Genomic DNA, 23,589 nt, shown 5'->3' with positions numbered 1-23,589 from the left:
CTGACTTTGCCAAGTCTTTCAGAGTGGGACAACATTTTCCAAACCAGCATCGAATACCTCATTGACTCTTTGTAATATAAAAGTGTAACTAGTTACTAACCTGTGATTTCTGGTTATTCATCTGCCCGTATCATTTCCAATACGGTGTATACTTGCTTGAAATGAAATGAAATAAAAAATACTTTATTTATCCCAGAAGGGAAATTCAATAAATATGCTTGTTTCATTACAGGAAATGATACAAATACTTTTACCCCCATGTTAAAAAGAACAGACAGAATTTATTATTTAAGAATTATTTAATTTAACTGTGTTGCATTTATTTTTTTAGCAGATTTTGTTGAGTTCATTTGCAAGTTTGCATAATTTGTGTAGAGTTTGCATGTTCTCTGATTCCCCCCACAGTGCAAAAACATGTAGGTTATATGAGGTTCATTGGCGAGACGGACTGATAAACTGAGTGAGCATGAATAGTTGTCAGTTTATATCCAGGGTGCAACTTGACAGTTGCCCAATATCACCTGGAACAGGGGCCATGTATAAATTAATTAAAATGAATGAACTCATCAGAGACATGAATAGGCAGCATATGCACACTTTAAACAACAGAAAAGAAGTCAATCAAGCTTACATGTGTGCATTGAATAGGGAGGGACATCATTAAATAAGAAAAGTTGATGGACAGAACCAAAACAAAAGAATGCTTGAGAGTCTTGCTGCAATATATTTTGAACTGGTGTTTGAATTTTGTTTTCTTGTTTTATAAATAAAGACATTTTCACCAGAATTTGGTGCAGAAATGCTACACATTTGTGCATAGAAATTAAACAGGAAATAAATTGTCAAAACTTCCTGCGGGAGTGGTATGAGAGACAAACCTACCTATAAGATGGAGTCTGACTTTCCATATTTTGCTCTTGCCTCAGGAAGGCTCAAATCCTGTATGCAAAGGCAAGTAATTTTTGTAATGAATATATGTTGACATTTTACTTTTTCGTGTCCACAATTGTTTTCACATTTTGGAATTCACTTAGCATTAGAATACTTCTTCCATAGTTGAAAAAATACTGCTATAAAGTTGATTATTTGTCAGAGTTACACCAGGATGCTTTGGGAAACATGAATACAAATCCAACGACAGCAGTTAAATCCAAAACACATAGGCACAATATTTAAGTAAACTATGTCCTAAAAACTTCGGTAAGTTTGGTGTCTCACATTAACCAATGAACGCAGTAAAATAAACCTTGAACAATAAAATACCAGGTAAAGCTACAGTGCTAATATTACTTCACCAGTCAAAGCAAAGGGCAGTGTAATGATTTATTGTGTCACAAATATATCAGTTCTTTTGCAAAATACATGAAAAAACAAGACGTTTTCACATTCAGTTTTAGCACTGGTCTGAGTTTTAGGAATGCTGAACACTAGCTTATCATGACTAGTCTGTCATTTTAAAACGTCTGACACTTTATGGTACATGAAGTGATTATTAATACTACGAGACAATACCTGAGACAAATTAATAAACAATTAATGTGGTTGCTTCCAATCACTTCAGTAAACAGTAACTTAAGATATAATCTTTCAAATACTTTCAATCTTTTGAAACATGAGTCATAACGCAAAACTCTGCTTTTCTTCCTGCACTGCTGTAAACAAAAGGCAATAAAAATGTAAACATAAAACAAATTCCATAACTTCAGTAAACCAAAGATACAGTAGTGGCTGTTCTACAGAGTCTGCAGACCTGAGGATGGATTACAGCAGAGCGAAGGTCAACTGTGAGTTCAGAAAATAATTTATGAAAACCAAAATACCTTTAAAAACACAAAAAAAACACAAAAGAAACAAGCTGTGTTTCAAAAAGGTACATTCAAAAATTGAAGTTCTGAAAAAAAATAGCCACTACAAAAATATATTTTCCTCTACGCAATATATGTAGAAAATGTTGGTAGAGTAGAAGCACAAAAGTTTTTTAAAAATTGGCAAATTCTGTGCTGCTGTTGTAGCTGCTGCTGTTGTAGCAGCATTTACCCATGTTTCAGTGAAGGATACCCATGGGTATAAATATATTAACTTAAGCCTTTAGACACCAGTATTATAATGAGCATTTCCATCCAGCTGATGATTGTAACCAGCAGAATGTTGTACATTAAATTAGTTACTGTAATGCACCTGTTACCAGTTTGGTAAGTGACACTCCACAGAAAATCTGACCTTATGAGCATGACTTGCCACCAGCAAAACGTGGCTGTAAAAGGTTGTACTGTGTTGAGATATACTGAGCATACAAAGAGACAGAAGCGACATTTATAATGCTGCAGGAGTGTTTCCAAAATGTGTCACTTCTACTGTCTTTTCTGATGGGACTCAAGCATATTGGAGTTGTGCTATAACAAATAAATTCCCTTTCTCTGCCACTGTTTAAGATTTTCAGTGCTGGAATCTTGAGGAGTTTGTAATGCTATGCTAGCTACACTAGGCTAAAACGAGGCTCTGACTAACCCAGCTAGTTCAGATAAATACAAAAAAAAGTTGGATTACAAAAGCCACTTTCAAACCCTGCTGTAACTTAAGCTTGTATTTTGTATAAAATGAAAAAAAAAAATCATGGTGCAAAGTGCTATTTTCAAATGGCCAGTCGTAGCTTTTCCTTCACACACACACACACATGCACACTGCATTCAGACAGACATGTCAGCATATAGATCAACAGCACCCTAACGCTGACAGTCTAACATGTCCTCATTATGGGACTGAAGTTTGAATACCTCATCGGCAGCGAATGACCAGAATGTAAAGAGTCCATAAAGGTCCTGCAATTATGCAGCTTTTTTCTTCTTCTTCCTTCCTTTGCCATAACCTCGTCCGAACCAGCCACCCTGCACAGACGTGACTTCGTCTGCCTGCTCATCAGGGTCATCCGAGCCATCCTCCTGACCTTTAGGGGGCGCTATGACCTCACGAGTGTGGCTTTTCACCTCCTCTGGCTGCAGAAGTGTAGCCAGACTGAAGATGGGGTCCTCCATCCTGATGAAACAACAAGAAGGAAACTCAAGGCAAAGGTATACAGTTCTGTCTAATCTTTTTCTTCGTGTGTGTGTGTGTACATGTAAGTAAGAGAAATCCAGGTACTGCATCTGACAAAGTTTGAGTAATTTAAAGATATATGATATCAGCTTTTTGAGGATTTCTGACATTTTCCAATTCATTTTGGCTAATTGCTAACATTGAAATTTCCACCTAAGTGCAGAGAACAGAAAATCTCTCCTGTAGTGAAGAGATGATTAACGATTACATGATTAACTATCAAATTCATTGCCAGCTATTTTGATTAGTGATTAATAGGTTTAATTAATTTTTTAAGAAAAAAAAGGTCTAAATTCTCTGATACTGCATCTGAACTTTGAATGTTTTCAGGTTTCTTTCCTCCTCTGTGGCAGAAAACTAAATACCTTTGGGTTGTGAACACAGCAAGACATCCTTTAGTCTTTAGAAAACATTGGTCAACATTTTTCACAATTTTATGACATTTTTTAGATCTATTAATGGACCAATCAAGAAAATAACCAAGACATTAATGAAAGTCCTACTGGAGTGACATTACCATTTAACTGCTCTTACAGTGATTTTCTACTGGCAGGTGCATACAAATATACACAGTACTTTTCAAATGTACACATTCATGAGACAAAATAAGAAAACTACTTCGAATTACATGTAAACACACCACTGAACATGACATTGCTTTTGTCTAACTTCTAGGCGACTTCATCATATCCACACGTCAATGTTTCATTTTAACCTTTTACTGGTATCTATGCTAGAAACAGGATACACACATATTTGTATCTACTGTTAAAAGAATGGCCAATTTAAATTACAGATTGTATATTAATAAGACCAATATATTTGACATTATGTGAGTATACTGGGTATTACTGCTTCATACGATTCTTACCTGTCATATGCAGGAATCTGAATGTTCAGCTCCTCCATGAGGAGCCTCATGACATCATCACACTTTCCATTAATTTTTAGCAAAGCCAGGTCATCTTTTGGTGTCCACTAAAACACAAAAAACAAAAGCACATCCACATAAATCAGTCGGCAGGGCATCCAGAACTTCATTGCATCTCATTTGATTTATTTGGTAAGGTACAGTTAACACAGCTGAGGAGAAGTCAATAAAAAGTAGCTGTACATAACTGTTTACTCCCTCCAGATGTCCCAGGACCATGTCTGCCTGACCTGCTGGCAATTTGTCACGGGTCTAGTTCACCCTGAGTTTCCCCCCCACAATCTCCTCTTTCATGATTTTCTCAAAAAACAACCAAATTACCTGGAGGTTGACGATATAAAGTTTGGGCCTTTTGCTGGCTGGTCTGTTCATGGACCACAGACAAGCGTATTTCTTTAGCACCTAGAAAAGCGACAGACAGAACACACAGAAATAGAAGCCATTACATAGAAATCATATGTAATGACTTTGTTTTTGTGACAACGTATTAATGAATTAAGATAATTGTCCTAAACGCAATGGCACTATTATTTTGTTGACTAACACATTATTTACATTTAGACTGTACAGTATTACGATCTGAAAAGGTGTGTTGTAACTTATTCAGTGAGCTTTATCTATGGCACAAAAACTACAATATGAGTGACCAGCTCTGTTAGCAGTCCATGTAAACGGACCAATGAAAGGACTCTCATCTTCGGAATCAGTTCATTCAGGTCATCATTATGATCCATAAACATTGTGATCGTCTGTCCAGAGTGTTCAAACACTAAACAACATGTACTGTGTTTTATCAAACCTGCCTTCAGACTGGAGCCCAAGCAGAGGATAACATCTGCCATCTTGGCGGCCTCTGCAGCTCCTTTCCAGTTGAGAGGTTGTTCCAGAGTCCCACGTTCCCCAAAGTGCACTATGGTGTCTCTCAGTTCGCCGCCACAGTGGCTGCACCTGCGTCCCGTGGCGTGGCGATGCAGCGACGTCCTCTCCGTCACGTCAAATAAGCGCACGTACTCCCTGACCGGGGAGCAGGACGTACACACCTGGGGACAGAAAGCAAAAGCAGCAGGTCATGTCAGTGTTTCCCAGGACTGTTTACAATCTGAAGAAACAATGTCAGAAATGTAAAGTGTTAATAATTTTTTAAAAATAAATAATCCAGCAGCACAGAGTGACTTCTGCAGTCAGGACCTCAGGTCATAACGTCACTGCACCTCTATAGTGCATTCAAGCCAACCCTGCTGTCAGTCTCACTATCTGTCTCTTCAACGCATCACATCTCGAAGCTTTGGTTTGTTTGACATTTGTGCTACTTTCAACCCTCTCACCCCCACATTGCTCACTCATCCGTACACATCTTACACTGCTGATGCAACTCACCCCCACATACCTCATTTGTTTATTAAATTATTCATGTCAAAGAGCTTTATTCACCCTCAGTGGGGCAATTTACAAGTATAGGCAGCAGAGCAGACACTGCACAAACCCAGAGGGTGGAATAAAGCGATAAATAGTTAAATACAAAAAACAATTGGAGAGCAATTTCCACTGAAACTTGGCTCTTCTCCACAGACAAGTGATGAAGTCGTAAGACCTGGAGTTAAAAGGCAAATGTTCAACCTGCAACATTTCAAAGATGTGAAGCACCTGAGAGATGAAATAAACACAAACATGCCTGAATCTGTGAGGAACAGTATTAAATCCTAATGAAGATCCTCTACTTTACCTATTGTTTTTTAAGGTCTTGTTGTTATTATAGTGTTTTATTTATGTTTTCTCATTTTAATAAATTTTTGTCTTGTTTTTTTTTTAATTACATTTTTATCACTTTCTTTCATGTTGTTCTCCCTTTAATCTATTTTACCTGGCTTGTTTTTTTTTTTTAAATGTAGTTTTATTTCATTCCTTTATGGTCCAAACTTGTTTTGTCTTATTATTGTTTGATCAGTCATCTGTGAAATACTTTGAACAGCACTAAGGCTGTTGAAAGGTGCTATTCAAGTAACATTTGTTTGATTAACTGAGATGCTACTACTTAAGACTGAACTGTAAATTCTGTGCATAAATATCTTGACTTTGCTGGAAGCTGGATTCTTCTAAGTTCAGAGCGTCTGGAAACTATGTGCAAATCAGTCCCAGACAACTTACGACGAAGGATGCATGCGTCTCACCTCAATAAACATGTTTCCATGCAGCTCAGACAGGGCGTGTCTAGGTAGGCCACTACGCAAGTGAAGTCCATCGCAGTTTTGAGACACGACGTGCTTCACCTTTATCGACAAACACACACATTACATGTAAACGTCGATGGAACATGGTGCACTACAACTATACGAGATCTATCAAGGTGTCGCATACCAGCGTTTCCTTATGAAGCATCCTAATGCACATGTGCGTGAGAGTCGGGGCTGCTTTACTCAGGTCTGATGAGCTGTTTGTAAAGAGAAACAAACAAAAGAGGACACAGGTGGGGAGTTTAATCGACTTCAGAAAAATTATGCAGCCAATTTCCCATTACAGTCAACTCTCACCTAATGGTTCGTCCCTTCTGTAGCTGCGTCCACACACCGTTAGGGCCCCTGTAGTCTGGGATAGAAGCTGCCTGAAATGAAAAACATCATCAGTCCTGTGAAAGTTTAAAAAGGAGAAGCACAAAGGAAGTAGAGTTGGCATACCGTGCTGATACCAGCTCCAGTGTAAACCACCAGGTGATTTGCCTGCTTGACCGCCACAGCAAGCTGCCGGACTTTACTTTTCAGCTCTTCAGCATCGTCAAAAACCTGTGAACGGTACAAGAAAATAAATGTGTTTTAGGTTTACAACCAAAAACATTCCTTGTATCAAGTAACAACCAGAGCAAGTTTTTATAATCAGGATTTGTAAAGCAACCCCAAACGCTGGGGTTTTTGGAGACTCCATTTAGCATCAAACAATCTGCTCTTGGGCTGAATTTACTGCCTGACCTGAACTAACTGGCAGTCATTTGAAGTCTCCACCACTTGGTGATGATTTATAGTTACATTTTTTTAGTGGAATGGAGATCCCCTTGGAGAGCTCTGTAGATCTTGGCATGGTGACAACACATTTCAAAAGCAAAGCGAGCACCAGACTCCAGATGTCCATCCATCCATTTTCTATACACCGCTTAATCCTCACTAGGGTCGCGGGGGGGCTGGAGTCTATCCCAGCTGACTTAGGGCGAAGGCAGGGGACACCCTGGACAGGTCACCAGTCTATCACAGGGCTACACTTAAAGACAAACAACCAAGCACACTCACAATCACACCTATGGACAATTTAGAATCACCAATTAACCTCAACATGTTTTTGGACTGTGGGAGGAAGCCGGAGAACCCAGAAAGAACCCACGCTGCACGGGGAGAACATGCAAACTCCACACAGAAAGATCCTGGTGTCCACATTGGAACACAAACCGGCGACCTTCTTGCTGCAGGGCAACGGTACTAACCACCAAGCCACCTTGCAGCTCAGACTCCAGATGTGAAAAGCGAAAATGAGACAAATTCACTTTATAAGGAGATTCTAATAGACGACACCTAATCTGGAACCCATGATTCTACTTTTATGGATATGAGAATGTGATAAATGTAGAAGTGAACTTCCCATGTAACTGATCCCAGTGTTATTCTCTCAAAGAGACACATTGTAAAGGAAAATCACCAGTGCCAAAATGACAATAATAATGATAATAGATTAATTTTGGCTTCATTTACATAACAAACATTTTTGTTCATTAATTGTCAAAAACATCAGGAAAATAAATATATTTTTGTCAAATAAAATAACAGACTCATTGCTTTTACTCTATGCAGTCTATTCATGCCTAAGATTGTGCAGTCACACCACTAAAAGTCATTCTGAGCAACAAAAAAAAAAGAAAAAAAGGAACTCAACCTTTTTTTTATTAAGATTATGACAGAAAATGTTGAGGAGTCCTTAATTTTTTGATAATGTTCTGTTACTTATCTCAAATACATGACTTTCACTTGCAATAGAGTACAATGTACACTGTGGTCTTTGTATTTAGGTATTACATTATATCCTCTCCATGCCAGTCACAGAGAAATCACTAAAATAACAGGACTGGTGTCACCATTCAGCTTAAAACAGTCTTGTTTATCTCACTGATCTGACTGCAAGTCAAGTCCCACCTACCAGGTGTTGTGCTAGAAGCTGATTTGCATTAGTTTGCCTACTCTGTGCCCTCCATCATAAAATTTAAAAACCCTGTTAACTCATAAAAGGCAGTTTTGCATCTGTCCATAAAGCGGTGGCCCCTAAATTGTGACAAATTTGGTATTAACTGATTAGAATGACTTGATCTCATTCTTGAGTGTTATATTATAGCCCATAGAAAATTTGCAAACGAGATCAGTCTTTAATTTATTTTTACTATATGACAACCATCTGTAAATCATGTTAATTGCAGTCGTTTCTAAATATAAAAAGATGTCAGGCATACCAAACACATACAACTTAAGTAACAGAGATAATATAGTACTGTCTATAATCTCTGAATGTCAGATTACACTATAAAACACAAACATTTCTAATTCTTCTACAAGAAACATGAACATTTCACAAAGACATTGTTTTCTATCACCACAGACTAAACAAAAAGTGTTTTTTTTACGTTAAGACAGTTTCACCTAGATAAAAGCAGCTGTAGTTGGATATAAATTGGACGATAATTAGTTTTTTTGGCACAACAGCCGGTTAGCCTCCCAGCTCTCTGGGCCTCAGTCTCACCTCCTCCTGCTTCCTCTTCAGCACATTCCTGCGGACTTGTCTCTTGCTGAGTTCTTCCACAGTGTCTCTGTGCAGCAGCAGGACGCCGGCCTCCTCCTCCGACCGCTCGGCCTCCGGTTTCTTCAAGAGCCGTCCGACCTACGGGAGGAAAGAAGAGGAGAACCGGGTCGGTCTCAGTGGCTCAGAACCGCCGCTACTATTACCTGCTATGTTAGCCTGCTAGCTTGTTGCTAGCTGCTCTAAATATGTTTTTTTCTCGTCTTACCAGTCGGAAGATTTTCCTCTCACTCTCTCGTTGCAGTATTTTGGCCTTTTCCAAAGCTTTCCTCTCCGTCCGTGAGGAGACGGCGGCGTCCGGCTCCTCCGCCATCCCGTTTTTTAACTCAGCTGAGATGCAGTTTTGTATTCAAAACAAAGCTCATAGCACCAGCGACCAACAGCAGCCGGGCCGGATATTGTCCGTGTGGGAGGAGACAGGAGGCTGCGAGCAGCGCCCCCTGCTGCTAGGAGGCCGTCAGTGCTCCACAAACCGCACGGCAACAATTCAGCGTCAAGAAACATTTATTATCAACCACATACAAATAAATAAAATACAAAATATCCAACAATAATAATAATAAAAAAAATACAAATGTTTACACTTGTTTTGGCTGATATGTAATCCTGCTACAAATATTTCAGGCAACACTAAGGGATCACACTGTTCAAGTATTCGCCTCCACACCAAAATCTGGAGCTGGATTTTAACAGTTGCGTGAGGACAAAAACACTGTTAATGTCACACTAAAGGGGCTTAATGTGTGCTAATACAGCTGGAGAGTCTGTTTTTGATGACAGGCACATAAACGTGAAGGAACTGGGTAATTCAGGCACTGAGTTCAGCCTCGAGAGCAGAGGTTTAACACTAGACAGTGGGAAAAACACTTGAATGTACTGAAAAAACTAAAATAACTGCTCACTCTACTTCACAGCAGACATTTTGCATGCCTCAGTAGTTTAAGCACAGGTATACTAATGACTAATAATAATTACTACAGGCATTGTTATGTGTTCCTCATACAGATTCACATTTTGACTTGCCATTGCGGGCAAGTGTCACACTGAGCCACAACAGTGAACTAGACTGCAAAGGATGGAAGCTAAAAGGCATGCAGCTGTTTTTAATGTTGCAAATTACAGCTGTGCTTTTCCTGCTGTGGCTAAATCCAAATGTCTCCTGTCAAAAAGGTCTAGCATTTCTATTTAGGTTCCTTCTTAAAAACAAAGCAATGTCCACATACAGACCTGGCTGTGAACAATCAGCTCAGAGGGATTTTTCTTAAATACAAATATCTGCTGAAAAAGTCAGAGCCAAGTCTGAGCAAAAAAAAACACAATTTTTGTTGTGTTGCACGCATATTTTTTTGTCATGTTTACCATCTACTTTAGGAAGGGCGCTTCTGGCTCACTTGAATACCCAAAAAGGAACTGAGCGCTTCCTGCTATGACATGTCAAAATGTTCTTGTAAGCCCACACACCTTTCATGTGCAGAAAACAAAGCTTTAACCCTCTGAACCCCAAAACCTCTGTGTGCTTAAAAGGCGTGTGATCTTATAAAAATATCACAATGTTTTTTACCTAAAACTGTAGCATTTCATCAAAATCACTTTACAGTTTTTATTTAAAAATTTGCCAATAATAATAATAAAAAACACATTTTCTGTGCTCCTTAGCATAACCAGTGAGCTATAAGTGACTCATATGTCACCAACAGAAGTGTGACAAAAATGAAGGGACTTTACGGTTTAACTGGGCTGAACTGTAAGCAGTGCTTATATAAAGCAGAGCGGAGAGAAGCATGAAAACAAATTTAAAATGTAAGTAGTAAAATATCTATAGAATGTAGAGTCACAGTTGTTTTCTATTGCAGGTAACACCTGTGAGCATTTGTAGACTTGTTGATTATAGGTTGTTTCACTTTTTTGTAAAATAAATAATCTAAGAAAATCAACCTTTTCTCTTCTTTTTAAAAAAAATCATTTATGGCATCATGACTTTGTTAGTCTGCATAAAGGACATGTATTATTTCTCTCATGGTTGTGCTGTTTTCATAGAGGTGTAAGGCTTTATATTGCAGTAAAAAAAATGAGGCCACAAAGAGTAAAAATGCGAAGCAAAAAACACCTAGCAGCTTGGGGTTCAGTGGGTTAAAATGCTGCCAAAAGATGATGTTTTTTCCATCAACTCAACATTTTCCTGTAAACATCTTCTATTTGAGTACACTGCTGATGGTGAAAAATACAAGCAGGAGACCAGGTAAGGAATTAGTGTTACTGGCAGAGCAGATGTGTAATTACTGACTGTAGCTGAGCTGTATCCGCACAGTGAGCTCTAGTCATTCTAATATTATACCCTTTGAGAGTGTATAAGAAAATCCCCAGTATGCCAGATATGAAAAACAGTAATATATTAGTCAGCAACAGGCATCAATTTGTGTCAAATTTGGATTTTGGATTTGGAAGCTCTCAGGATTAGTTATACACTATTCATGTGATCGCTGGAGGCCTTGTTAGGCGTCCTCACTGGGACCAATTAGGGAAGTGTCATCGGGGTCTGGAGGAGAAAGTGCTCTTGGGGACCCTCTGAGGATTTGCTCTGAACTGTCCTCGTTTGGTTTCCAGCGGCTGTTCGGGAGAGACTCCAGACTTCTGTCCGGTCCTCGTCTCAGCCCCCCTGCGCCTTTCTGCAGCCTTTTTCTGGATTCTGGAGGGAAGAGAAGACCGATTTTTTTAGCAGATGGCAAAGGTACCATCTATAAAAAACACAGAGCTTTTCTTAATCTCTGATGCAAGAGTTTCAAATCATTACAAAATTAAGCTGAATGCTATTAATCTGGCTGGGACTCGAAAGTCACTCCTCTAAGAAATATCCGAAAGACTTGGATAAATGAGTCTACCACCTGTAATGACCAGGTTCTCTGAAAACTCACATCATGCCACTCTTCCTCTCAAGTGATTTCTGTGTTGCAGCTGACAGACAGCTCTTTCCTCTGGGTTGGCCAGTGTGTCCACGCTGCACGAGCAGATAAAACACGTTAGTCTGCAGAAGTAATATGCATCAGAGAAACAGATACATACAAAATATTTTAAGCAGTGTTTTCCATGTTGAAAACTCAGTACTCATAAATCAAGGAGTAATTCTGAGGTATCACCTGATGATCTGGTAGTAGCGTAATATATAAATGACACAGGTCGGCCACAACATTAAAACTATAGATTGGTGAAATTAATAAAATTGATCATCTTGTTACAATGCAATGTTCTGCCAAGAAACCTTGGATCCTGGCATTCATGTGGATGTACCACCTCTCAAAACATTCCCAATCTGATCGAGCATCTTTGGGTTTTGCTGGAAAAAGCCCGATCTACGGAGCCCTACCTACAACCCACAAGACCCAAAGGATCCTCCATCAAGGTCCAGGGGTTAAACACTACAGGACGCCTCTAGAGGTTCATATCCTGTTGGGTCAGAGCTGTTGAGGCTCACGGGGGATCTACACAACATAAAGCAGGTGGTTTTAATGTTGTGGCATAATGGTGTATTTCCATACCCTGGTAAGCACCTGGTTGTCCTACGACAGGACCTTACTCATGCTTGAGAAATCAAGACTCGTTCAACGTCTGGTCTAGACTTCATTCAGCAACACCGGAGCTTCTGAAAAGGTTACCTGTCGTCTGAGCTCTCGCTCTCTGGCCAGCTCTCTGTCCCAGCTGATCAGCTGCATCCGCTCTATGGCTGACAGGCTGAAGAATATGTCGTAGACCTCATAACGTGCAGCGCGCAGCTGGAGGAACAAACAATTACAGAGCAGATGATGGCTTGAATGAATGCGTGTAATCACAGTACCTGTTGTGGTAACAGCTAATGGAGCGAATAATTGTTGGCAGCGTAGAAGAGAAGAGGAGAGAGGTTAACGGATTTGTTTACAACATGTGTTTGCCTTCATACCTGCAGAGTGACTCTCTCCTGCAATAAGAGGTCCTGTCTGCTACAGAGCTCCCCCCTGCCAGGGCTCTGCTGTTGGAAGGCCTGCAGAAACTGTTGTGTGTCCTACAAGTGCAAAAAACCCCAAAAAACCACACAGCTGTAATCTGCACGCAAGCAGTGTTTGTTCATTTCACCACAATAAAAGAATGTGCTGCTAGAGACAGACTGCTGTCTCCACTCACCCTGATGGTGCGCACCAGCTGCGCCACTCTCACCGTCTTCAGCAGCCGGCGAGTTAGGAAACCCTTCACGGCCGCAGACAGCAGAGGGCGGTAGCGCCCCGAAAGTGGGCTGGAGGGCTGAGGAAGAGGAGGAAGAGGGGAGAACGGGTGATGAGAGAGGTGAATAATGAATACCAGAGGGGAAGAGAGAGGAGAATGCTAATTCCATCAATGACAACCAATTAATTTCCCACACAGCTTCTCAAGGTCTTCTGGTTGGCATCTGTTTAGAGCATCAATGCAAGTGGACTCACAGCTCATTATTATAATAGGGAATAATAAGCAGAATAATAAGCAGCTGATGTGCTGTCACTCACTTGTTGATTCAAGAGCTGTTGCATTAAACGGACATGTTTGTTAAACAAATGTAGTCTAGCTGAGCTGTCGTGCTGGGAGATACATTAGAGCACAATAACAGATAATAGCGGTTACTGATTAGGATTAAGACATAGCAGTGGGGGGGATCAGTTGCACATGAGCGTGTCAGCCAACTGGCGATGATTAAAAATCCTGCAGATAAAAGGGTGAGCAGGACAAGCTTTTTGTGTATCACTGACATTAGTGAACAAATATGATAGTAATACCTGAGAGAGAAAGGTCGACGTGTCCCCAAGACGTGAGCTTGACATGGAGCAAGGGAAGGACACGCTCTGGAGGAGACGGTAACGTACTGCCAACGCCTGAGAGAGAGACAGGCAGACAGGAGAAAGATGTAAAGGGTGGAGGGAAGGAATAAGAGGGAACGTGCATGCGTGCGTGCAGGCACACATGCACGCATTTGGGAGCAGGCAAGGTTGGAAAATATTGAATTGGAAAGGACAGCAAATGAGGCAGGAGGAAGAAATTAATTGAGGGTAGAGAGAGAGAGACAGAAGGGGAGTGATGGGGCACAGAGGCAGGAGGGATGAGATGAGACGGAGCGGAGGAGGAGAGGGATGACCGGGATGATGAGACAGGAGAGACGGAGAAAATTAATACAGCCAGAGAGTAAAAACAATGTTGGAGGAGGTATGAGACAAAACAAAGAGAGGGATGAGAGGAGAGGAGGGGGGGGGAAGAGGAGAAAGAGAAGGGACCATTAGCGGTGGCACTCAGCGGGACGATCTGGCACTTAACCACAGACGCTCATGAATTAAACAAATTATCCTTTCCTTTTCTGTGTCAATTCCCTCGGTCCCCTCCTCCCTCTACCAGAGAGTCCAGCCAGCTCGCTCTCATCACATCACAAATGATGGAAGGACAGAGGGGAGTCAAAAAGAAGTCTTTTTATTAAACAGCTTATGTTAATTATATTGTTGTTAAGGATACATAAATTAAACAGAGCCTGTGATTAACAGGGCAAGGACACCGGCCAAGAACAAATACAGACACAAGCTGAAGAGACAAGAACTGGTTGCCAGAGAACAGCAGGCGTCCTTGAAGTCTTGCATGTGCGCACACACACACACACACACACTCAAAGAAATAGGCGACCATGCCAGCTCGCCTCTTAGGGATGTAATGAAACATTTATGGTAGAATCCGTGTTTTTTTTTTTTTACTGGGGAGAGTCTGAAGGTCTCTTGTAATGAGCAGATGTCTTTAGTCTGCCCACGACCCAGGTCTCCAAAAGCACCCTCTAACAGGTAGGGCGACAACATGCATGTGTGTGCGGAGGTGGAAGAGTGCCAGAGCCTTTCAGATGTCGGCTTCTAGCTTCAAAACAAACATTTAGGGTCAATGTTACATCATAGCTCGGCGAATCGGTTAGAAACTCTCAAAGCCTACTCTCATTTTAAAAAGACGGAAACACTGGGCCGGACATGAATTTTTAATTCCTCATAGGTGACTTTGGGTGAAGTCAGAAACCTTGGTGGAGTGAATTATGGTTGATGTGCTGGAGTTACGTAGTGCTAGGTCTGTACGGCAATACGTGATGCAATCTAATGCAAGAAGCGGGCCAATGGGATGGAGGAATTATCAATGAGTGTGTTTTTACCATATTTAGAGTTGGAATAAATGCCTGCTTGTTTTAGGGTTTCACAAACATGTAATTTCAGATTTTCCTCAATTTTTTCGGTGTAATTTTGTCATTTTGACACTCAAAGCAAAATCACAATAAACTTGTAATTTGCAGATCAAAGTTAAAGTCTTGAAGATAAGGCTGGCAATGTAATATATATTTTTTATGTTTAAATAAATCCCATAACTCCACCAAAATCCCTTACCAGTCTGTGGTGCAATCATTTAAAAACTGATCACACATGCTTATTTAATTTTAAAAAGGATGGAGCACAGTAGCTTTTTTTTTTTTTTTTATATATTTTTTTGGGCTTTTGCCTTTATTTAGAGCAGTGGAGAGAGACAGGAAAGGGGGGAGAAGAATGAGGGAGAGACCTGCAGCAAAGGGTCATGAGCGGGATTCGAACTCACAACCGCTGCGTCGGGGACTGTAGCCCCTGTTCATGGGTCACCCGCTCAACCAGGTGAGCTATACGGGCACCCGAGCACAGTAGCTTTTAACATTACTCAGACACAAATAGATGGTGTATTTCCTTGACTCTCCTCACTTGCTAATTTGGTGCACAAATGAATGCTTTTGGCAGCAGGATTGACTCACAATAAACGACAGGACCTACGTTCACTGTAATAAAGCACATGGAAATCAGTGACAGTTTGACATCAACTACATGTGTATCAGGCTTCGGGACAGAGGATAAATTCATCATTGCTTTTGGTCTTTTTATTAATGACAATATAAAAAGTATCACCACTTACATATCCTTTAACAACAATGAAAATGTAAGTGAAACTAAATTTAGAAAGTTTTTTTTAGCTCTGTTTAGAAAAATATTTGTGAGACGCAGAGTAAAAATACCACTAATAAGATGAGCGTATTCTTGCAGCACTGCAAAAACCCAGGTTGACGTGTTTCAGCCACTTAGGCATCATAATCTAATGTCCTTCAGCGAGACAGTTTTTCAGGCTATTCTGATAACAACCATTACTTTTTGTAGTAGTTAATAAATGTTCATTGTTCTAAAGATGTTGCTTATTTGGTATCATTGGTGTATTTTAACCGCAGATTTAGGTGTTACTAGAAATCTAGAAAAAAGAAAAGATGATTTTCTTTATTTATTTACAAAAAAAAATTAAAAACTGGAATGAAAATGGAGAGAAAGTGTCCTACTGCTGTTACCAATAGGGGAAAATGGTGATTCTAAGTACTATTAATATTTTACTACTTATATTTGTATTTTTTCCACACTTGTGTCCCATCTGCTCTCTGTAAACACAGTCTGCAGTCCACCCGTGAAGTCCCTGAATTTTTGTTGACTGCTGGTGGCAGCTGAGAGGTGCACATTTTTTTGTTTTTCTACAGAATCTGGTTTGAGCAAAAATGGTTGATTTTTGGCAAATTTATAAATGAGACACGTAGAAAAAAGTGAAGAAAGTAATTTTGATGAAACAACACAATTTAAAGCTTTGATTTGTTCATGATCTTCTGCAGAAAATGCATGTCACAGATGATTGGTTCCAGGACTGTCAGAAAGTTGAAGATCTGATTATTCTTTGAGTTTTTACAGCTTCTAGCTCCGGTAAATAGTGTAACTTGGAAAATAACATGCCTTTGGGTTAAAGGGCTCAGAGGGTTAAATTGAGTCAGGCTGCATATCGACCGTTTATACAACTTCAACATTAGACACAACCATGATCAGTAACAAATATTTTCAATGTAACAATATTAAATTTACATTTAATTAAAAATGTAATTAAAAGAAAAAAAGGTGCCTTGAGCATACCACTAAATCTGAATCTACCAAGTCATTTTCCAAGGTACTAGACCAAATCTAGTCAGATGTTCCCTGTAGTGAGACGAGAAAGACGTCTTTGAAAATATCTTTTCTTTCCAATACAACAGTATGCAACTGTCATCAGCTCTTTCTGTTCCTTAAAACAAAATGAGCTAGATATTTCCAGCCTTTAAACATTACTCCACATTTCGTAATTAAGGCCAGATTGACCCACAACCTCTTTCCTTTATTAAAAAAGATATTGTCTGGTAACAGGCTCAGACTACATTATCCTGGAGATTTTGTCAACTGTAGTTGAAGCAATTGATTAGGAAGAGCAATAACAATCTCCCCTAGGTGCTCATGTATTTCATAGAAACTGTAGTTAATTGTAAATGTGGTCCATTTGAGAGGACATTCCCCACGACCCAGTTTGGAAAAAAGAAACCTGAAATGTATAAAATTCATTTGCACACAGCCTAAAGCCAGTATGATCACCGCTGCACTCTCATTAGATACCGCTACCTATTTTCTTGGCTTCCTGTATCTGTTTTATTCAATAACATTTAATTATCCATCCCCCCTGTCTCACCTGTAGTAGTTCTTCCTGCTGCTTCCTGTGCTCCTCTTGCAGAGCTCTGACCTGAGCAGCATGGACCTTCTTTAGCTGTTCTTGCTTGTCCATCTGACTGCCAAGGCCTTCGTTGAAACAAACAGCAGCTGAAAACCATAAATATAAAAATATGTGGTCACACATGAAAACAATCTGTTGGAGTCATACTCCGGGTGTCTAAAACAGGGCTTTAAAAGCCTCAGTCACCAAGGGCAGCGCTTATGCAGGTTTCGTCTCCTTCAGCACATTTGCACTTGTGATAAAGTGTCTGATCTGCACTTTTTTTCTATGTGTTTAATTAGTTCTTCCTACATGACACAGATATGCAAGAATCCCCTGTTGTACTATTTAACTTGAGTGAAACCTTGCATATCTTCTGCCCTCTGAGGCTCAGGTTTTGACAGCCCTGCCCTTCCGTGTCCTGGTCTTACCTCTAGGAGTGCTGGAGTTGGGTCTGACCACAGAGCCTGGTCCTCCGCTGGTATCTGCACTCCTTCCCTGGACCTCCTCTGTCATGTGCATGAGCAGCCTCCGTTTGACCTTGGACACCCCTCCCTGACCTTCACCTTCACTCTCTGGAGTCAGGTGTTTCTCCTGGACAAGACGACCTTGTGAGCCCGAGGCAGACCCCGACCCTTCGAGAAACCACAGGCCAGATGGTCTGTCCACATCGTACGACTGATTGAGAGATGGCGAGTGGATGGAGTTGTGACCTTCAACTGTCATCTCATTCCTCCTTTCCACAAGATGGTTACTGGCATCTGAGAGCACCAAGGCCTCACATGGATCCGTGGTTTCAGGTGGAACATTTCTGAACACATCAGGGATGCGCATCCGCTGTGCTACAGAGAAGATGCACTTTGCAGGTGGCTGCTGCTTTCTACAGCCGCCATGTTGCGCGTAACTTTTTGTTAGTCCGCCTTTACCTTCCCTGCTTCTCTTTTCTCTCTCTCTAGCTGTGGTCTTGATCAGTCTGAGCTCACCAACATTAACTGTCTCAGCTCCTTTCTCTTGGACTGTGATAGGAGCATCATCTGTGTCACTCGCACTTGGCTCAGGTCCTGAATTTGAATCTTCATGCATGTTTTTGCAGTTGCTGAATGACTGTCTTCTCTGCAACTCTCCACCCATTATCTCATCATCATCCTCATCCCTCTGCCTGTCCTCCCAATAGTCACCATCATTTTGACCAAGCTGCTTATGTTGATAATGTTTAATTTGCTCAGAGAGGTTGATGCCTTTAAAACTTAACACGCTTGGTGTGTTGCTCTCAGTCTGGCTGTGATTGTCCAAGTTTTCTTTCATTGTCGACTCCAGATCTGAGATCAGGACCTTTAGACTGGACAGGTTGGACTCAAGCAGATCTATGTGCTGTGAACTTTTAGCTAAAACGCTGGTTACGTCCCCTTCAACAGTGGAAAGAACTGCTGTGTGACTGTTTTGACGTCCAAGGTTAGCTTCTTCAACCTTCTGGTTTTGATTGAAGCTGGTGCTGAACACAAATTTCCCCTCTGAGGTCTCCGCCCCATCAACAGCTTGTCCATCTTTGAGACTACCTTTACTTTTACAGTGAACAGGACTCCTACAAAAGGTAGGTGCTGGGACAGTGTGATATTTCTCTACTCCTTTATAAAAAGCTGTAGGACAGGTGGTCACATGAAAGGCATCTTGAAGAGGGGAGGTCCATGTTGACGTTGGCTGTTGCTGGGTAAAGGCGCTGATAGGTTTAGGCTTCGTTATGACCTCCTGTGAACTGTTCAGCTTATTATTTTTGAGGGTTGTTTCTTCTTCAACACTAGTCAGTCCCTTAGTGTTTCCATCTCCTGGTAAATGTACGCTTTCAGATTTAACATTCGTCTTTTTTCCAGTGAACTCATTCTCAATCATGTCACTCTCCCAGGATTTCTTTGGTGATGTTTCCACAGATTGAATAAAAGTGCCTTTCCTCTCTTTAGTTTTCTTCCCCTCTGCGGTCACAGTGCCCTTGTAAGGGAACTCGTCATTCTCCTTATCAGAGAGGCTCTGCTCCTCCGCCCTTGCTCTTGGCTGTTCTTGGGTTCTCTCCTGGATTTTAGTGTTTTTGGCTTGGTTCCTAAGCATCCGCTGGCGCCGTCGATACTCCTGAGATTTCTTCAGCAAGGCCTGGAGGCTCAGACGATAAGGCTCCTCGGGTGGCTGTGAGTCTGCTTCGTCTACCTGGGTGTCTACTGGTTCGGCTTCACTGGAATCGTGCTGAGTAAGCAGTTCTGCTGTTAGACAGTGATGAGTGCTTAATGTCTGTAATGGATTGTCTGAAAAGCCACTGTTTTCTAACAAAGGGACTGATTCCTCATTTCTGTCCACACTTTCATCTTTGTCAGAGTCAAGTATTGCAGTAAAGGGAATGTTATCTTCATGCTCTACACTGTCCAGGTGACTACTTTCAGGTTTTTCTGTCGATAAATGGTCATAAGTGACCAAATCCTCCTGAAATGAGGTGCAACTAATGTCTCTTACTTCTACTAAGTTATGACAAAAGGATGACTCCAGTCCACTCCTCTCTAGTTCCTCTCCATCAATGGGAGGGTGGCTGATAATATCTGGCATTTTAGCGATTGTATTTGAGGTGTTGTGAAGGAAAAATCCACCTGTGTCATAAACTCCCTCCGAGGTGTCAATCCTTCCAGAGACAGTTGTGTTATTTCCTACATTCTCATAGGTCACGTAACCTGAGGACAGTGAGTGGTGGCTTGCTCCATTAAAGGAACTTGGCTGCGATCCTTGTTGGCTGTCAAGTTGGTCAATAAGGCATCCATCATGGTAACTTTGCTGAGGTGTCACATTTGAAGCGAAAAAGGCACTATACGTCGTTGATGTCAGCGGAGGGAGAGAATCACCATCTTTTGCTTTCGTTAAAGTTGGTGGCGAAAGACTATCCTTTGTTCCAGCAAAAGAATTACTCTGAGACACTGATCCACTGCTGGTGTTGTAGGATAATGACGGTTGTGTGTTATTCTCTGACTCTTGAAGCAACTCCTCTAGTGTTGGTGTCGTCCTCAGCTGCAAAATATTAGCATAAACAATTAAAACTGCAATAAACTCAGTGAAAATGTGTTTTTAATTGGATCAAAACCATGTAAGACATCAGCACAAGACTATTTGTTTAAATAATGTATTTTGTGCTTTATTCGTAATTAGCCCTCTTTCATTCTTTATCAAAACTGCTCTCATACAAGGAACACAAATACATGCACATTTCAAGCTTGCAAAGATGGCAGCTGAACAGATAGAACTTAAAATACCTGGACGCTGTGCAAAATAGTTTGCACGTAGGCCATTCTCGGATCATCTTTTAACTTTCTTTGGACGGCAGCTTTCTGTGCTTCATCTCTGTGTTGCTGCATCTCGTCTCTCTGGTGGCCTGAGAGCTGTTACCATCAAAAAACACACACAAATTGTCGAGACATACTTCAAAACGAGGCTGAAAGTAATGATGGTTACATTATCAATTATTGTTAAACTTTGTTATTATCTCTGCTGTCTGGAGGAGGAGCTGCCTGAGAACAAGGAGGGAGTAGGACCCTGGCCTCATCCGATCTTAAATATACAGGATTAAGTTCAGGTGTGAGGCCTTTTGCTAAAGTTATTAGAACTAGAATGACAATGGTTGCTTTGTGTTAAACCTTACCAGTAACAGGGTAGCCACAGTTATTTGCTCACGGTGAGACAATGTATGGCACATATTATTCCCTTTAGACATAAAACCAGCATCGATTGGTACTAGCCTCCACTGCCCTGCAACAGGTTTATGTCTACAATAAACCACAGTTGAAACAGATACTCCCGGTGTTTCATTGTTCCTGACTGCACACCCATAGTGTTCAGTACACCGCCTGGAAACCAGCACACACCCTACTACGGTTTAGTTTGTATAGTTCTTGGTTTTTGATTCGTTGATGTCATAGCACCACTGATGCTTGGTTCAGATCCTGAATCTTCAAGCACATTTTCGCAGTCGTTGAATGACTGACTTCTCTGTTCCTACCTGTATCTCCCATCATGACCACCATCCTCCCTCTACTTGTCCTCCCAGAATTTACAATCATTTCAACCCAGCTGCATATGCTGATTTTTTTAATTTACTTTTTGCAAACTTGATGCACTTTTCTCCCAGTTTGTTTGTGACTGTCCAAGTTTTCTCTGACTGTCGATTCCAGATCTGAGCTCAGAAACTTTAGACTTGACAGGTTTGACTCAAGCTGATCTCTGTGCTGTGAACTCTGGGCTAAAACATTTGTTACATCCCTTTCAACCATAAATTTTACAGCAGAAGGAAGTGCTGTGTGACTGTTTTGATGTTCCACATTAGCTTTGTCAAGCTTCTGATCTTCATTTAAACGACTGCCTTTGCTTTTGAAGAAAACAGGGGTCTTGCTCATCGTCATTTCAGCTTAAACAACTCAAGCAGCAAGGTACTGCAAATAAATGTACAATGAAAAGAAGAAACCCACATTTTCACTCAAACAAACAACGAGTACTGAGTCCAGGGTTCTGCTGCAGGTAAGTGAAAGGAGCTAACGTCCAAACTCAATCCTATATACACGCATTTTGTTGAATTCTATCCATTCTTTTTCACATAAGTGAATAGGGCTTTGTTGTTTCAACACATGACATGTTTACAAAAGAGTGGACATCATAAAACAACCAAGTATGCACGATATTGGGCAGATTGAGAATGGGTTCATAGACCACGACTCTCAAGTCAGTGTGTCCACAATTGGCCTTGCAGGGCAACATTCGTTAGAGTTAATGAGATGGTCTTTTGTCCCTCTCTACTTAATGGGCTTGGTGAAGCTGGTGGATACTTTGGTGGACAGGATCACACTGTTGGACACGTCCATCTTTAGCATCATGTGACAGATTGTCTGCCGTTCCATACTGTCTGAAATAATTTTTTTGGCCACAAATGGAGGAGTTGTGGACATTCAAGCGCCTGGCTACGGTCCCAACTGATATGCCAGCATCCAACACGCCAACAGCCGGTTCTCGACTTTCTCTTTTCACCTGTAGCATCGTGTCATTTGAATAGAGCTGCACGTTAAGTAGCCTTTTATAGTCACTGGTCAAAAGAGTGTCTGCATACTGGTCACACTATCTGATCATTGCCATTTAAAGCCACAGCGGACCAGGACGTGGACAGACACCAGATGAACAGTTCAAAAGCTTTTAGACTAAATACAAACCGTTTCTAACCAGACCAATAGAAATGAGATTTCTAACTTGTTCCCAAAGTAAGAAAAGAAGGCTATTTACATGAAGTTTTTGGTGTATATCAGCTCTGATCAAGGCAAAAAGCATAATTTATATTGATGTGTAGCAGGGCAAAGCAGAAAACTTCACATCTGAGCAGCTGGAAGAATATGCAGCATCTCCCATGAATAATCAAACTGCTAATTTCCTGTTAACTAACTACTTGTCACAACATTATTTCACCAACACTGTCAGCACTGTACATCTACCAACAAATAGCCACCGCCTTAAACAATGTTTAAGTACTTCTGCTAACATCATCAGACATATTTACGGTCATAAAACTTATCTAGTACCAGTGGAGGAAGGATGGGTCGTCCATAGAAGCGGATGAGAGAGGATGCAGATGAAGGACTGCGGTCTTTTTCCTCTTCCTCTTCATTTTTCCTCAGCTGGGAAAGACGACGCTGTACAAACTTGTCGTAGTCCTCCATCACGCCGCATCGGGACACGGTAGGATAGTTTAACGGCGAACTAACATCAGTAAGTTAAAGTCAGCAGCTGAATGTAACAACAGCTAGCTAACTTAGCTAGCATAAGGTCTGTTGTTTGCTTCGCGTTTAAACTGCTGAGCTCAAAAGGCATTAACGAGTAAAAGGCAGCCAAACCGAAGCAGCTCTACAGTGACACTGTTATTTTAGAGAAGCAACACAGTGAAGTTCAGCTAGCTACCAAACAAAAAGTTTCCGGCAGGATGGGTCGGTGTTTACATTTTTACCCGCCTCTGCTCCCGGAGCGACGGACGGTGACAGTTGGAGACGCTCGGAAAACCCGGAGTGGATTTAGAGACGGACTTCACGAAAATACACCAAAAACTCAGTAACATACAACATTAACTAAATAAATAGAGCAACCCGTCTTTAGCAACAGCATTA

The 23,589-nt window shown here is 41.0% G+C and overlaps 2 protein-coding genes across 2 annotated transcripts; both read right to left on the bottom strand.

Moving 5' to 3' along the window:
• Positions 1 to 1,309: 1,309 nt before the first annotated feature.
• sirt7 (sirtuin 7) lies at positions 1,310 to 9,161 on the bottom strand. The gene is made up of 10 exons (XM_008280282.1): positions 9,057 to 9,161; positions 8,792 to 8,929; positions 6,697 to 6,801; positions 6,553 to 6,623; positions 6,380 to 6,452; positions 6,193 to 6,291; positions 4,828 to 5,064; positions 4,346 to 4,426; positions 3,965 to 4,071; positions 1,310 to 3,033 (listed from the first exon to the last, which is right to left on the bottom strand). The coding sequence occupies exons 1-10, from the start codon at positions 9,159 to 9,161 to the stop codon at positions 2,826 to 2,828; spliced, it is 1,224 nt and encodes a 407-aa protein (XP_008278504.1). The 3' UTR covers positions 1,310 to 2,825.
• Positions 9,162 to 9,334: 173 nt separating this feature from the next.
• On the bottom strand, positions 9,335 to 23,449 carry cp110 (centriolar coiled-coil protein 110). Its single transcript, XM_008280280.1, has 10 exons — positions 23,011 to 23,449; positions 20,707 to 20,832; positions 17,857 to 20,464; positions 17,405 to 17,532; positions 13,624 to 13,719; positions 13,001 to 13,117; positions 12,780 to 12,881; positions 12,499 to 12,615; positions 11,761 to 11,843; positions 9,335 to 11,534 (listed from the first exon to the last, which is right to left on the bottom strand). Exons 1-10 carry the CDS (start codon positions 23,146 to 23,148, stop codon positions 11,375 to 11,377), a joined length of 3,675 nt encoding a protein of 1,224 aa, XP_008278502.1. The 5' UTR covers positions 23,149 to 23,449; the 3' UTR covers positions 9,335 to 11,374.
• Between the last annotated feature and the right edge of the window lie 140 nt (positions 23,450 to 23,589).

This window comes from Stegastes partitus, unplaced genomic scaffold (assembly GCF_000690725.1).
Source record: "Stegastes partitus isolate 25-593 unplaced genomic scaffold, Stegastes_partitus-1.0.2 Scaffold189, whole genome shotgun sequence".
Lineage (NCBI taxonomy): Eukaryota > Metazoa > Chordata > Actinopteri > Pomacentridae > Stegastes > Stegastes partitus.
Note: the sequence above shows the minus strand (reverse complement) of the source record. Positions and strands in the feature narration are given on the sequence as shown.

Bases quoted from the DNA above. Each gene is read 5' to 3' on its own strand.
- sirt7 (XM_008280282.1), bottom strand. From the start codon at position 9,161: ATGGCGGAGGAGCCGGACGCCGCCGTCTCCTCACGGACGGAGAGGAAA. The intron at 6,802-8,791 runs GTGAGACTGAGG...TACCGTTCACAG, and splicing joins TGAAGAGGAAGCAGGAGGAG to GTTTTTGACGATGCTGAAGA. The intron at 4,427-4,827 runs GCAGGTTTGATA...TCGCTTTTCTAG, and splicing joins GCTTGGGCTCCAGTCTGAAG to GTGCTAAAGAAATACGCTTG.
- cp110 (XM_008280280.1), bottom strand. From the start codon at position 23,148: ATGGAGGACTACGACAAGTTTGTACAGCGTCGTCTTTCCCAGCTGAGG. The intron at 12,616-12,779 runs GTATGAAGGCAA...TTGTTCCTCCAG, and splicing joins AGGAGAGAGTCACTCTGCAG to CTGCGCGCTGCACGTTATGA. The intron at 11,535-11,760 runs GTGAGTTTTCAG...TCTTCCCTCCAG, and splicing joins GAGAGGAAGAGTGGCATGAT to AATCCAGAAAAAGGCTGCAG.